Source organism: Sander vitreus, unplaced genomic scaffold (assembly GCF_031162955.1).
Source record: "Sander vitreus isolate 19-12246 unplaced genomic scaffold, sanVit1 ctg257_2, whole genome shotgun sequence".
Classification (NCBI taxonomy): domain Eukaryota; kingdom Metazoa; phylum Chordata; class Actinopteri; order Perciformes; family Percidae; genus Sander; species Sander vitreus.
The window spans coordinates 25,569-40,155 of NW_027595426.1; the positions used below are offsets into that span (position 1 = coordinate 25,569).

General features: G+C 46.4%; 1 protein-coding gene across 2 annotated transcripts; it reads right to left on the reverse strand.

Annotated features, from left to right (window-relative positions):
• Positions 1–2,866: 2,866 nt before the first annotated feature.
• Positions 2,867–7,212, reverse strand: LOC144513469 (GTPase IMAP family member 4-like). Of its 2 annotated transcripts, none has more exons than XM_078244558.1 (2): positions 6,738–7,212; positions 2,867–5,004 (listed from the first exon to the last, which is right to left on the reverse strand). In XM_078244558.1, exon 2 carries the CDS (start codon positions 4,994–4,996, stop codon positions 3,776–3,778), a length of 1,221 nt encoding a protein of 406 aa, XP_078100684.1. In that variant the 5' UTR covers positions 4,997–5,004; positions 6,738–7,212; the 3' UTR covers positions 2,867–3,775. The 2 variants fall into 2 exon arrangements, with proteins under 2 accessions (XP_078100684.1, XP_078100683.1); XM_078244557.1 differs by having other exon boundaries at positions 6,597–7,211.
• Between the last annotated feature and the right edge of the window lie 7,375 nt (positions 7,213–14,587).

The following is a 14,587-nucleotide window of genomic DNA, read 5'->3' on the forward strand; positions in this document are numbered from 1 at the left end:
GAGGAACATGGGTCAGGGTTTACGTGGAGGAACATGGGTCAGTGTTTACGTGGAGTAACATGGGTCAGGGTTTACGTGGAGGAACATGGGTCAGGGTTTACGTGGAGGAACATGGGTCAGGAGGAACATGGGTCAGGGTTTACGTGGAGGAACATGGGTCAGGGTTTACGTGGAGGAACATGGGTCAGGGTTTACGTGGTGGAACATGGGTCAGGAGGAACATGGGTCAGGGTTTACGTGGAGGAACATGGGTCAATGTTCACGTGGAGGAACATGGGTCAGTGTTTACGTGGAGGAACATGGGTCTGGGTTTACGTGGAGGAACATTGGTCAGGGTTTACGTGGTGGAACATGGGTCAGGGTTTACGTGGAGGAACATGGGTCAGGGTTTACGTGGAGGACCGCACATTCTCCCGTCAAGTTTGTTTTTATAAATCACAACCTTTGCGTGGGAAGTGACGTACGCACATTTTCAGCCCTGTTTTGTGCGTACGCCACATTTATAAATGAGACCCCTGTTCTGCTGATTTTGTAAAAGGAAAGAGATCATTCATCGATGGCATACATATTCTATGTCTCTCCAGTCAGAGAATGCATCAGTGAAGACATTATTATGAATGTCACACAGACTATTATTACTTTATATTCCTTCATCATGCTACAATAACATGATATATATTATTCTGCTGAATGAGTACTTTTACTTTTGGTACTTTAAGTATATGTTGATGCTGATTTTGGTATTGTCTGGTCAGCTCCAGTAGTTCTGTGTATGACTTCTGTAAAAACATTGCAGTATTGTTAAGAGCCATTCATATTATATTGTAATCCTCAGATTACAAACTAATTCCCTGTACCTGTCTGGGATTCTGGCGGTCTGGATGGAAATGGATGGAAGCTGCCTGAAGGGGATGACTGCTGTGGTGGGTTGGTTTCAGGAGTAGGGCCGGAGTGTGGGTGGGGGGGACTGTAGGCTGGGGAGGAGGAGTAGAAGTAGGGCCCTGGGTGAATAGAGGTTGAGGAGTGGGGAAGGCAGGAGGCTGGGTCACAACCCAGAAAGAGAGCCAGAACATTGAAAAGAATGGTGTACATGCATTTTAATATTCATGTTTGGCATAGTAAAAAGAGAATGTACCTTGATTGTTTCCTGCAGCTCTAACCTGCTCCAGTATGGCACTGGCATATCAGCTGTCTGAAAATAACTACATTACATTCATCTGTTCCAGCTTTAGTTATTAGTTACTTTAGTTACTCCACTACATTCATCTGTTATAGCTTTAGTTACTAGTTACTTTAGTTACTCCACTACATTCATCTGTTCCAGCTTTAGTGTGATGATATCCCTGTATTTCCCTGTCTGACTGCATTCTCAACCTACATTTGAAAACTAATATTACAAAATACATTGAAAAGAATTGCTGTGGAGGTACTGATAACCGTCCGTAGCAACAGAGTTGATAAAGTAGCTAAATATGCTAGTGTACGTTATCTGAGGCCACTTTTTCAGGTCGTCCTCCCATCCCTCGATAGTAGAAGACGGAGGTCCTCCATCCCTCGATAGTAGAAGACAGAGGTCCTCCATCCCTCGATAGTAGAAGACGGACAGAGGTCCTCCATCCCTCGATAGTAGAAGGCGGAGGTCCTCCATCCCTCGATAGTAGAAGACGGAGGTCCTCGAACCATCGATAGTAGAAGGCGGAGGTCCTCCATCCATCGATAGTAGAAGACGGAGGTCCTCCATCCCTCGATAGTAGAAGGCAGAGGTCCTCCATCCCTCGATAGTAGAAGACGGAGGTCCTCCATCCCTCGATAGTAGAAGACGGAGGTCCTCCATCCCTCGATAGTAGAAGACGGAGGTCCTCCATCCCTCGATAGTAGAAGACGGAGGTCCTCCATCCATCGATAGTAGAAGACGGAGGTCCTCCATCCCTCGATAGTAGAAGACGGAGGTCCTCCATCCCTCGATAGTAGAAGACGGAGGTCCTCCATCCATCGATAGTAGAAGACGGACAGAGGTCCTCCATCCCTCGATAGTAGAAGACGGACAGAGGTCCTCCATCCCATCGATAGTAGAAGACGGACAGAGGTCCTCCATCCCTCGATAGTAGAAGGCGGAGGTCCTCCATCCATCGATAGTAGAAGACGGAGGTCCTCCATCCCTCGATAGTAGAAGACGGACAGAGGTCCTCCATCCCTCGACAGTAGAAGGCAGAGGTCCTCCATCCATCGATAGTAGAAGACAGAGGTCCTCCATCCATCGATAGTAGAAGATGGAGGTACCATCACATTGTCCCGTTTGAGGTGTAATAGGCTGTGTTACCACATGTTTTCTTTCCCAAACGCTGAAAGACACTTGCGTACCGCAATGACTGTTTGTGACCGTTACCATGGCAATCCCCGGCTCCGGAAGTCACGCCCATAATTCATGCAAGGTATCATGGGAGCTAGGAATAAGGTGGATAGACTACATATTATTTGTATTAAAAACAAATAAAAGAAGAAAGAAAGAATCTGTATTTAATAGGTAGCCAATGCAGGGATGCTAGAATCGGTGTGATGCTTCTGTTTTCCGTGTGCCAGTGGACCCCAGGAAGAGCAGCTGATGTTCTGCATCAGCTAATGGGTATCCTAATAAAATCAAATCAAAAAACATCAGTCAGAAGTCTTGCTGCAGCATTCTGCACCATTTTGAGTTTGTTAAGGCCCACAAAAAGGCGAGTTATTTGGATGAATGAAAATAAGATATAATCCTGACTAACCTAAGTTTACAGAGGCCCTAAGCTTTCTCAGGCCTTAATGAATGGTAAACCATCTCAATTCATCCAGTTTTATTTATAATGTCAAATCACAACAGGAGACAGATAGAGTAGGTCTAGACCACACACTATAATTTACAGAGACACAACAATTCCTCACATGAGCAAGCATTTGATGCAACAATTGTGAGGACAAACTTCCTTTACACAGACAGAAACCTCAGACAGAACCAGACTCTTGATGGACAGCAATCTGCCGGTTGGGACACACAGACACTGATACAGATATACAGAGACACTGATACAGATATACAGACATACACAGACACTGATACAGATATACACAGACACTGATACAGATATACACACAGACACTGATACAGATACACACAGACACTGATACAGATATACACAGACACTGATACAGATATACACAGACACTGATACAGATATACACAGACACTGATACAGATATACACAGACACTGATACAGATATACACAGACACTGATACAGATATACACAGACACTGATACAGATATACACAGACATTGATACAGATATACAGACATACACAGACACTGATACAGATATACACAGACACTGATACAGATATACAGATATACACAGACATTGATACAGATATACACAGACACTGATACAGATATACACAGACACTGATACAGATATACAGATATACACAGACACTGATACAGATATACACAGACACTGATACAGATATACAGATATACAGATATACACAGACACTGAGGCGTGCGACCTCTGATATATATATAGTAATTGTAAGTCGCTTTGGATAAAATAAATGTAATGTAATGAGAGAGGAAGCAAATCGAAACATTGACTTCAATGCTGCTGCCAGTTCTGCCGTTGTTTACCTTCATCTTCTTCTTCTAGTCCATAGAAATAGCAAAGTCGGTAGCCTTTCCTCATTAGCACCACCTCTGTTCAGGAGAAGACTGCAGCTAGTGTCTCGACCACCAGCACGAGTATAAAAAGTTACGGCGCTCCCATGACATCACATTGGCGCGTGACAGGTCGGCTGCGGTGAATATACTGCACGTTTAATGCTGCTCCTATTACTGCTCCTACTACTGCTCCTAATAATTCTCCTAATAATGCTCCTGCTGCTCCTACTATTAATCCTACTAGTACTCCTAAAAATACTGCTATGGCTCCTGCTGGTCCTACTCTTATTAATACTGCTACTGCTCCTCCTACTTCTGCTCCTACTACTAATCCTAGTAGTGCTGCTTTTGCTGCTCCGCCTGGTCTTAATGCTGCTCCTACTTTTGCTCCTACTAGTGCTCCTAATAATGGTCCTAATAATAATGTTTCTGCACCTGCTGCTCCGCCTAGATTTATTAAAATTGCTACTACTATTATTGCTCCTACTGCTGCTCCTGCTGCTGCTCCTGCTGCTGCTCCTCCTACTACTGTAGCTGCTACTCCTGATCCTCCTACTGTTGCACCTACTGCTGCTTCTGTTGCTATTACTGCCCATAATACTGCACAAAATACTGTGCCCTCTCTTGGGAGTCTTACTGCTGCTCCTACTGCTGCCCCTATTGACACTGTAGCCAGAAACACTAAGAACCACTTCAGAACAAGCTTCATTTTTTCCCGTTCTTTCTTCGTCTGAGCCATCTTGAACATCTCATCGGTGTAGTGCTGTCCCCCGTTACCTGAGACTACCTCATCTACTTTAGTCAGGAAGTCTCTGACCTGCTCTCTGCTTCTTTTGGTTTTGTTGTCAAACACACAGAATCTACCACCACACATGGAGACCAGGTCAGACACATGTTGGTTGGACCGGATCATATTGTCAATGGACTGACCTCCTTTTAGCTCGTCTCCATGAGTAAAAAGCACCATAGAGTACTTAGGAACATCGCCTCCAAACAGTTGTTTCAGCAGCTTGAACAGTTTGATGTCTGCTGTAAATATGCTGCTGATTCTGACCACAATAACGAAGACATGTGGTCCTGGACTGGCCTCTGCTATCCACTTCATGATCATCTCATACAGCTGATTACCAGTTGGATCAGTGATTCCTGGAGTATCGACCACCGTGACCCAGCGACCCTCCACTCTGGCTGCCTTACAGACTGGCCCAGTACTGACTGAATCAAAGCCACCGACTGATTCAAACTGCTTTGATCCCAGGATGGTGTTTCCTGATGAACTCTTCCCTTCTCCAGGACGACCGAGCAGCACCATCCTCCTGTCTGTGGAACCATCAGATAGAACACAGAAAACACATTTATATTAAAAATATGAAAAAGAGTTCAAATTGTCATAACAGATATGCCTTTATCAGAACTGTCTGGATGAAAGTAATAATAAACAGCATTTTTTGTTTAGGAAGACCATGCTAAAAGATCTCCTCCATTTTCTGAGTCAGACCACAGACTGACAGAATTTCCCAGCAAACCAGAGCAAACGGTTTAGCTTAAGGAAATGTTTTGGAAAACGAATGCAGTCTTACTCCAGCAGCAAATGAAGGCTAACCAACTTATGGAACAGGAGCTTAGACAGTGGACAAGGTGAGTGATTTTATCCCTAAACTGGGAGCTACCGAAGATGTGGAAGCTAACCTCCATGCCTTTAAAGCTACAGCGGCTCGAGAGGGGTGGCCAGAGGCGCAATAGGTGGGGCTCCTGGCTCCCTTCCTGTCAGGTTAGGCCCTTCAGGTAGTGAAGGCCAAATGAAGCTTTGTGAACCATTTTCTCTTTTTTCTGAGCCCACTAGATGGGGCTATCTCTTCAACAAAGTGTTGAAAACACAGCGAATTGCCATTCCTTTAACCTTTTTCTTTGAACAGAGAGCACCATCTACTGAGCTCAGAAAATTAAGAAAATGGTTCACGAAGTTTCATTTGGCCATCACTACCTTCAGGCATTTCTAGATTTAGAGACTGAAATTGCTAAAGACTATGACCTGCTAAAGGAAGAGATTCTACACCGCCATGGCCTAGCCAAATTTAGTATGGCTCAAAGTTTTCATAATTGGACTTTCCAAATTGGGCTCACTTCCCGTTCCCAAATGCATTCATTGATTCGTATAACCAAAAAATGTCTAGAGCCAGACAAGAAATGCCAGTTTCCAGTCCTACATTCCCAGTAGGCTGTCAACCGGCGCCTCGATGGTGGTTCCCAAACCCAGAGTCCCGCCAGAGTCTCCACTGTGGCAGAATCTGCTAGCAGCCCCCATTTACACTTTGCTGCCTTTCTGGTGGGAAAGTGAAGACCATCTAGAAATGTGCCCAGTAACTGTGAACCAGCTGGATTTCAGCAGTTCCAGTACTCTGATCATTGAGTCTGTGTTGGAGGCACTGCCCCATGCTGAAGGCAATCCCAACCCAGTGGTTTGTGTCTATGGGGACACCCGGGAGTACCCCAGAGCAGTGGTGAAGCTCACCACTGCTAAGTGGGCCTTTAATGTTGAGGTGGTTGTAATCAAGAATCTTCCAGTTCCAGTCCTGATTGGTCGGGACTGCCCAGCAACTCCTATGCTGTGGGAGGAAGCCCAACAGAGATGCACTGAATGAAGTTTGTAAAGTGAATGAACTCTGGGTTAATCCTGCCAACTTCTTTGGATGAATACCATAAAACTGAACTAAACAAAAAAAATCTATTAATCATGTGCAATGTCGCAAAAAAAATATGATGAAGCTTGTTATAGATGTTTGTGTGATCACCCAAAATGCAATTAATTGTCATATCCCCTGAGTTAGTCACAGCTTTGGCCTTTGCTCAGGCTTAACACCGTACTAAACACGGAATATGTGAACATGATATAAGATTATATAAGATGGTACCTGGTGAGTCAGGTAGTTGCTGGGTTCTGAGGTGGCCTGTCTTCATCAGCAGCTCTCTGACTTGTTCCTGTTCTCCGTTTTCATTGTTGAACAGATGACATCTCCCTGAAAATGCTGCACAGTACAATGAACTTTCTTCACCTCCAAAGATGAAATCCTCCAAAGACCGGTCCTGTAAGGCGTCTCCATGGGTGAAGACCAGGTGGCACTTGTTGAACCCCTGAGGTCCGAGGACTCTTTCTACTGCCTTCACAACCTCAGCTTGTTCTTTGGTGAACCGTCCGACGCTGAACACCACCAGGAACAGACGAGGTCTGGAGGACTGCAGGACGCAGGTCTGAATCTCCCTCTCATATTAAAATATTCCCGGAGTGTCGATCACTGAGATCCGTTTCCCAAACACGGTTCCAGTTTGTTGAGAGATCTGTGTTGTCACTGGTGTGGAGGATTGTCTTGACTCAAACGCTGGTCGTCCCAGGATGGTGTTTCCTGAAGCACTTTTACCGACTCCGGTGTTTCCCAGAAGGACGATGGTGAGATCTGGATCTGGTTCCATGACTGAGAAACAATAAACCTGCTGGAGACAACGGAGAGGGTACAATCAGTGGTGAAGCTCATATCCATTAGTGGGGCAAAATACACACACACACACACACACACACACACACAGAAGGAGCAGAGGAGGGAGGAGTAGACAGTATCTTAAGCTGAGTCACTTTGCCTGACGGTGCAGATCGGTACAGAAGCAGCCTGGAACAGACAGTTAAACAGAATATAGCAATATTAAACTACAAAAAATGTATACTGCGTAAGCAGCACAGCACATAATGACAACATCCATCAGACTCATCTAGTAGTGACAATGCATATATGTTTGTAGCCAACAGCAACCACAGTAATATCCAGCCTCAGAAACACAATGATGTCAAGATCTCAGCATTATTTGATTTTGGATCTGTTCCCAGTGCACTGAGACCACGCCCACTGAGCTAAGAAGCTAGGCCTCATCAAAATAATGGACTGTGTGTCCTCTACTCCTCAACAGCAGCAGTCCAGAGCTGTTTCAGGGCTTTGGCAAGTCAAAAGACTTTTAAGTCAAGCTTGACATCAACACTGACACAGGAGGGACCCGTTTCTCTTCCGTCAGAACGTGGAGGAGGAGCTGGAAAACTAGAGGAGGAGGATTTCAGGCCCTACACCATGGGCTTCACCCTTTAGGACTCCACCCAAGCCAAAAGATCCAGGGAAGGTTTGATATGAGACAAGTTAACACAGTGGTGTCCTAATGTCGTGATGTTATTGTTGGTACTATTGCTGTGGTGTTTTAATGTTGTGACGTTGTATTGTTGCTATGGTGTTGTCTTCATGTTGTGGTTGTTGTACTGGGCGAGTTTTAATACTGTGAAATGTGATTGTTGTCCTTTACTGTTGTGTTAGGTTTCCCTTCTGACAGAGATGTTCTGTCTGTTTCGTACACATGAACATGAGCTTATAGCTAACTCTGCTACTGCTAAGGAGCTGTGCATTGTCAAATAAGTAAAACTACCTATTTTATAAAACAAAAAGAAATAACACACATTACGGCCCAAAGTTCCAGCTCCGACTGCGTGAGTGTTTCTGTGTAACGAGGGCTGGGCGACATGGCCATCATTGTCATTTCATATCTCCATAACCATATATACTGTATATGTCACAGTAGAATGTCTTCTTGTGAGTGGATAGTCTATTTGAAGGTAAAGCCTATTTTGGATACTTCTGAGTGAATTAAAGACTAGACAAATGAAAAGTAATGAGAATGTTCTAATTTAATTAAGAACTTTTATGAAAAATGAACAACAGTTTCAAGTGAAATAATAGAGAAACATACAAGCATCCGAATTCCTGGGTTTCATCAGGTGCCCTCTGCTACCAAGTCATTATGAAATTAAAACTGTTAAAGAAACAGTAAAACAGCTGATGAATCTAGATGTTATCATGTGTCACTTGTTAAGCAAAGTAAACCTTTTTGGTAAATAAAACACAAAGACATTTTAATATTAAAAAACAAAGAAGAGAGGTAAATGTTTCAGCACCACGGACAGCGACAGTAACCGCTACTACTGCATTTCACTGTCTTTGTACCTGTACACTGCAATATGACAATAAAGATGAATCTAATCTACTTCTAAATGTCTAAACCCTGGCAACTAAAGTCACTACACCCCCTATGTTAGATTCCCATAGAGGCAGCCAGACTTTTATTTTGAAAGGCCAGTTATTTCATGGATCCAGGATACTATGATCCTGATAAAGTTCCCTTGGCTGATGATGGGGGGGTATGGTGAAGGGTATGTGATGATGGGGGGGTATGGTGAAGGGTATGTGATGATGTGGGGGTATGGTGAAGGGTATGTGATGATGGGGGGGTATGGTGAAGGGTATGTGATGATGGGGGTATGGTGAAGGGTATGTGATGATGGGGGGGTATGTGTCTTTAGTGAGGTTAGTGTTTCCTGACCTCCATCACATTTAGGTGCTGGAGTTCTGTTGTTTCAGTTCATGGTCTTAGTTTGGGCTGGAGCTTACCGGTAGTTCACTTATTCATCTCTTGTGTTTGTTGTAGGATTAGTTAACCCTTTTCAGGGAGTTTAGGGGGAGACGCGGGGAGACGCGGGGAGACGCGGGGAGACGCGGGGAGACGCCGGGAGACGCGGGGAGACGCGGGGAGACGCGGGGAGACGCGAGGAGACGCCGGGAGACGCGGGGAGACGCGGGGAGACGCGGGGAGACGCGAGGAGACGCCGGGAGACGCCGGGAGACGCGAGGAGACGTGGTGAGACGCGGGGAGACGCCCGGGAGACGCGGGAGACGCCGGGAGACGCGAGGAGACGCGAGGAGACGCGAGGAGACGCCGGGAGACGCGAGGAGACGCCGGGAGACGCGAGGAGACGCGAGGAGACGCCGGGAGACGCCGGGAGACGCGAGGAGACGTGGTGAGACGCGGGGAGACGCGGGAGTCGCGGGGAGACGGCGGGAGACGCGGGAGACGCGGGGAGACGGCGGGAGACGCGGGAGATGCCGGGAGACGCAGGGAGACGCGAGGAGACGCGGGAGACGCCGGGAGACGCGGGGAGACGCCCGGGAGACGCGGGGAGACGCCGGGAGACGCGGGAAGACGCGGGGAGACGCGGGGAGACGCGAGGAGACACCGGGAGACGCGAGGAGACACCGGGAGACGCGAGGAGACGCGGTGAGACGCGGGGAGACGCGGGAGACGCCGGGAGACACGGGGAGACGCGGGGAGACGCGGGGAGACGCGAGGAGATGCCGGGAGACGCGAGGAGACGCCGGGAGACGCGGGGAGCGACGGCCCACTGTGAGGTCGGTCCAGCGTCTTCCATCTCTTGTTCTTTTTGGCCGGGGTCTCCCGTCCCTTTTTGTTTCTCTTCCTTTGTTACTTTTGGTAATATTTTTGCATTATTTAATAAAGTTAGTTGGTTAACTGTTAACCTTGTGTCTGGCATCCTTTTATATGACGCTCCCTGACGATGCTCCACTGACACCCTGGAATCACAAGTCTTCATGTGTTTATGAATGACCTTCTAGTTTGTGTATATTGTGTGTTGTATTCTAGAGACGGTGGTGTGCAGCGTAGCGTGAGTCTGAGACTTTGTACTTTATCTGAAACATGTTCATATGTTTGGTTGAGTTGGGACAGAAACATGCATCACGTGTCACTTCCTGCTCCGCGTCGTCCTCGCTGTTTGGCGCCGTCTGCTGCTGTGAAAGTATGACGTCATTCAAAAGTCTGAATTGGGATTCTCCCGATGAAGACAAAGGTCTACTTTGAGTTGTGACTCAGGTTATTAATAAACAGGAAGAACTGAAACACCTTACAGTTTATTTTCATATTAAAAACTGTCTGTGTCTGTGTGTGTGTGTGTCTGTGTGTGTGTGTGTGTGTGTGTGTGTCTGTGTGTGTGTGTGTGTGTGTGTGTGTGTGTGTGTGTGTGTGTGTGTGTGTGTGTGTGTGTGTGTGTGTGTCTGTGTGTGTGTGTGTGTGTGTGTGTGTGTGTGTGTGTGTGTGTTACCATAATGAGACTTCTCCTCCTCATCATTCATATTGTTGCCATGGTGAATCTGCATCTCTACGTAAACATTTTCCTCCAGCCGACCTGAAGCACATTATAAACTTACTCTCAGGGCTCTGATTGGCTGTCATACCTGTGCTCCTTGTGCTCTGGCTCCGCCTCCTTCTGAGGATGAAGAAGATGATGAAGAACAGCAGGAAGAGGAAGAGGAAGCAGCAGATCAACACTGGCACCAACACACTGCTGCTGCTGATATCCACACACACACACACACACACAGACACACACACACACGCACACACACAGACAGACACAGACAGACAGACAGACAGGCAGACAGACAGACAGACACTGTGTAATACCTTTAAAGGAACTTCCCTAAATGTGATTTTGCTCCAATATTTATCAGAAAGTGTCCATCATTCATTTAGATTCCATGGAGACCCCCCCCACTGTTGTCTGTCCCCCTGCAGACCCCCAGAGTACAGAGTATTTTTACAGTGTGGTATTAATACTATTACTGCAGTAATCTGAGTACTTCTTCCAGCGCTGCAGTCAATCTGCATTCTGATTGCAGATCTGAGACAGAGAGAGACGAGAGAGAGAGAGAGAGAGAGAGAGAGAGAGAGACAGAGAGAGAGAGAGAGAGAGAGAGCAGAGAGAGAGAGAGACAGAGAGAGAGAGAGAGAGAGAGAGAGAGAGAGAGAGAGAGAGAGAGAGAGAGAGAGACGAGAGAGAGACAGAGAGAGAGAGAGAGAGAGAGAGACAGAGAGAGAGAGCAGAGAGAGAGAGAGAGAGACAGAGAGAGACAGAGACAGAGAGAGAGACAGAGAGAGACAGAGACAGAGAGAGAGAGAGAGAGAGAGAGAGAGACAGAGAGAGAGCAGAGACAGAGAGAGAGACAGAGAGAGACAGAGACAGAGAGAGAGAGAGACAGAGAGAGACAGAGACAGAGAGAGACAGAGAGAGAGCAGAGACAGAGAGAGAGAGAGAGAGACAGAGAGAGAGACAGAGACAGAGAGAGACAGAGAGAGAGACAGAGACAGAGAGAGAGACAGAGAGAGACAGAGACAGAGAGAGACAGAGAGACACAGAGAGAGAGCAGAGATTTGATTTTTAAAGGAACTTTATTTTATCAATGTTCCATCTTATTATCTACAAAAAATAATCTCTTTTCAACAGAACAATAAATAAATACATAAACTCTTAAATACATGACATCATCTCCTGAGAAAAGATGAGTTGTTCTCCTTCAACAGAGCTCAACACATCACCATGGGCCCAGATCACACTGAACTGATCCACATCCTTCATCTCTTTATAATAACTAAAGTCAATCCTGATTCTGGCTTTCACCATCCGAGTAAACAGCAGAGTCACATTAATATCAACAGATTCATCCACCTTCCTCTTCCTGCTCACATACACAGCCATCTTTGATTGGCCCAGGATGAAGTTCAACAGCTGACATTTATGTTTAGCTAACCTACTGTACCCTGAACCCAAGGATGAACATGTGTTTGGAGAAAACCTCCCCTACCTTACTGAACAGTTTCTCTAGCAGCAAGAACAACGGTGACAGGCGCACACACTCAGAATAACAATGAAACACAGTTTCTTTTTCATCACAATAAGGACATTTGTTGCTAACACCAGGACTGATGACAGACAGAAAGGCGTTGACTGCCACTATCCCGTGTAACACTCTCCACTGGAGGTCAGCTACTCTTTTAGTTAATGGTGGTTTGTATAAACTCCTCCATGCAGGTTGGACATCAACCTCCAAACCCAGATGTCCTCGCCACGGTGTGTCAACCCGTTCATGGAGTTTACTCCTATTTAAACACAGCACCATCATTTTATAAAAGGCATTTCCTTTTGCCTCTTTCAGGTCTAAAGTGCAGTGCTTTACATCCAAAAAAACAACCAACATAATTATCAAGACAGGGACGGACACATAAACCAGGGAAGGAATCGTCACATTGAGGTGTAATCAGACCAACATTATATTCCTCCAACATTATGGATTCATGTCCAGACAGATAGTACTTCCAGTGGTCCAACAGTTTTGAGATTGTTCTGACTGATCTCACACCCAGAACAGCTGCCAAAGCAGCAGCATTGTTCAGTTTTGGTCCAGCGATATCCACCACATTCCCCAGCGTGAGCACCCGTGCACTGCAGAACACGTCCAAGATGGCAGAACCAGCCCAGCAGGGGTAATCCAACCGGTCTCCGTACACCACTGGTTCCTGTAGCAGCCAGTGTAGGGAGTCACCCTGCACCCGTCTCTCCTTGGTCAACAGCTTCCACACTGTAAACACGCCACGATAGAAAGGAGGCAAATCCTGGAAACTCAGCTTCCTCACATCCATCAGGAACAAAGAGTCTTTTAGTCCAAAACCCTTAAAGTCTTTCAGCACCCAATGGGCCAGAGGTCTCCAGACCAAGTCTTTAGGGCCAAACAGCAGTCTCTGGAGGAACTGCAGGCGGAAAGCAGCGCCCCTGCTGGCCAAATGAACCAGTCCTTGTCCTCCCTCTTCCTTAGGAAGAAACAGAACAGCCTGGGGAATCCAGTGCAGCTTATCCCAAAAAAAAATTAACCAAAACAGATTGAATTTTTACAAGTAAATTAGAAGGGGGGATCCACACAAGACAGTTTATGCCACAGAGAAGAGGACAGCAGATTGTTAATAACGAGCGTCCTCCCTCTGTAGGACATGCTCGGTAAGAGCCACTTCCATTTCTTTAATCGGCCTTCTATTTTTTTCCAGAGCGTTATCCCAGTTTCTTTTGCATCACACACTCCTCACCCAGAAACACACCCAAATACTTGACCCCTCCTTTCTTCCAGGTGAGCCCTCCTGGGAGAGACAGAGTGCTCTGTAGCTTATCTCCCACCACCACAGCTTCACTCTTAGCCCAGTTCACTTTAGCAGAAGAGATACGATTAAAAATACTTACAGTCTCTACCAAAGTGTTGATGTCTGTTTGCTTGTTTAAAACAACCATGACATCGTCTGCGTAAGCTGATATTTTAACAGCTGAAGCACACCCAGGAAAATACACACCTAAAAGTTCCTTCCTAAGTTTATGGAGCAGAGGCTCAATAGCGAGGGAATAAAGCATCCCCGACAGAGAGCATCCCTGCCGTACCCCTCTCTGCACATTAAAAGGTGCAGCCAAACCACCATTAACCTTCAATATACTCGCAATGTCACGGTACAGTACCTGAATCTTAGCTATGAAACCTGGGCTGAAGCCAAAAGCATTGAGCGTCTGCCACAAATACTGATGTTCAACCCGGTCAAAAGCCTTTTCCTGGTCTATGGAAATAAGACCAGTATCCATACCCAGTGAGCTAGAGACGTCCAAAACATGCCGAATTAAAGTGATATTATCACTCATTAACCTGCCGGGCACACAGTAAGTCTGGTCGACATGAACCACTTCATCCATCGCCTCCCGAAGCCGAGAAGCGAGAGCTTTGGACAAGATCTTATAGTCCCCACACAGCAGAGAAACAGGTCTCCAGTTCTTTATGTCCTGTAAGTCTCCTTTCTTTGGCAGCAGGGTAATGACTGCCCTTCTGCAGCTCAGCGGCAGGCGTCCTCTGCTCAAGCTGTCCTGAAAGACCTCCAGCAGATCTTCACCAATAACTGGCCAAAAGGTCTTATAGAAATCCACAGGCAGCCCGTCGATGCCTGGTGCCTTACCGTTCCCCAGACTCATCAGAGCAACATACAGTTCATTCAGGGACAGTAGATCTTCCAGCACCGTGTTGTTAGCAGCACCCACCTGAGGAAGCCCAGCATGGAAAGACGCAGCTGACTCAGGATCTTCCACGTACTCCTCTCTGAACAGGTCTTTGTAGAACGAGGTGGCATATCTCCTGATCTCAGGGGTTCCTGTGATCGTAGC

Coding starts and splice junctions, on each gene's coding strand:
- LOC144513469 (XM_078244557.1), bottom strand. CDS start 6,642: ATGAAGACAGGCCACCTCAGAACCCAGCAACTACCTGACTCACCAG. Junction 5,005..6,596: donor GCAACTACCTGACTCACCAG/GTACCATCTTAT, acceptor ATGGTTCCACAG/ACAGGAGGATGGTGCTGCTC.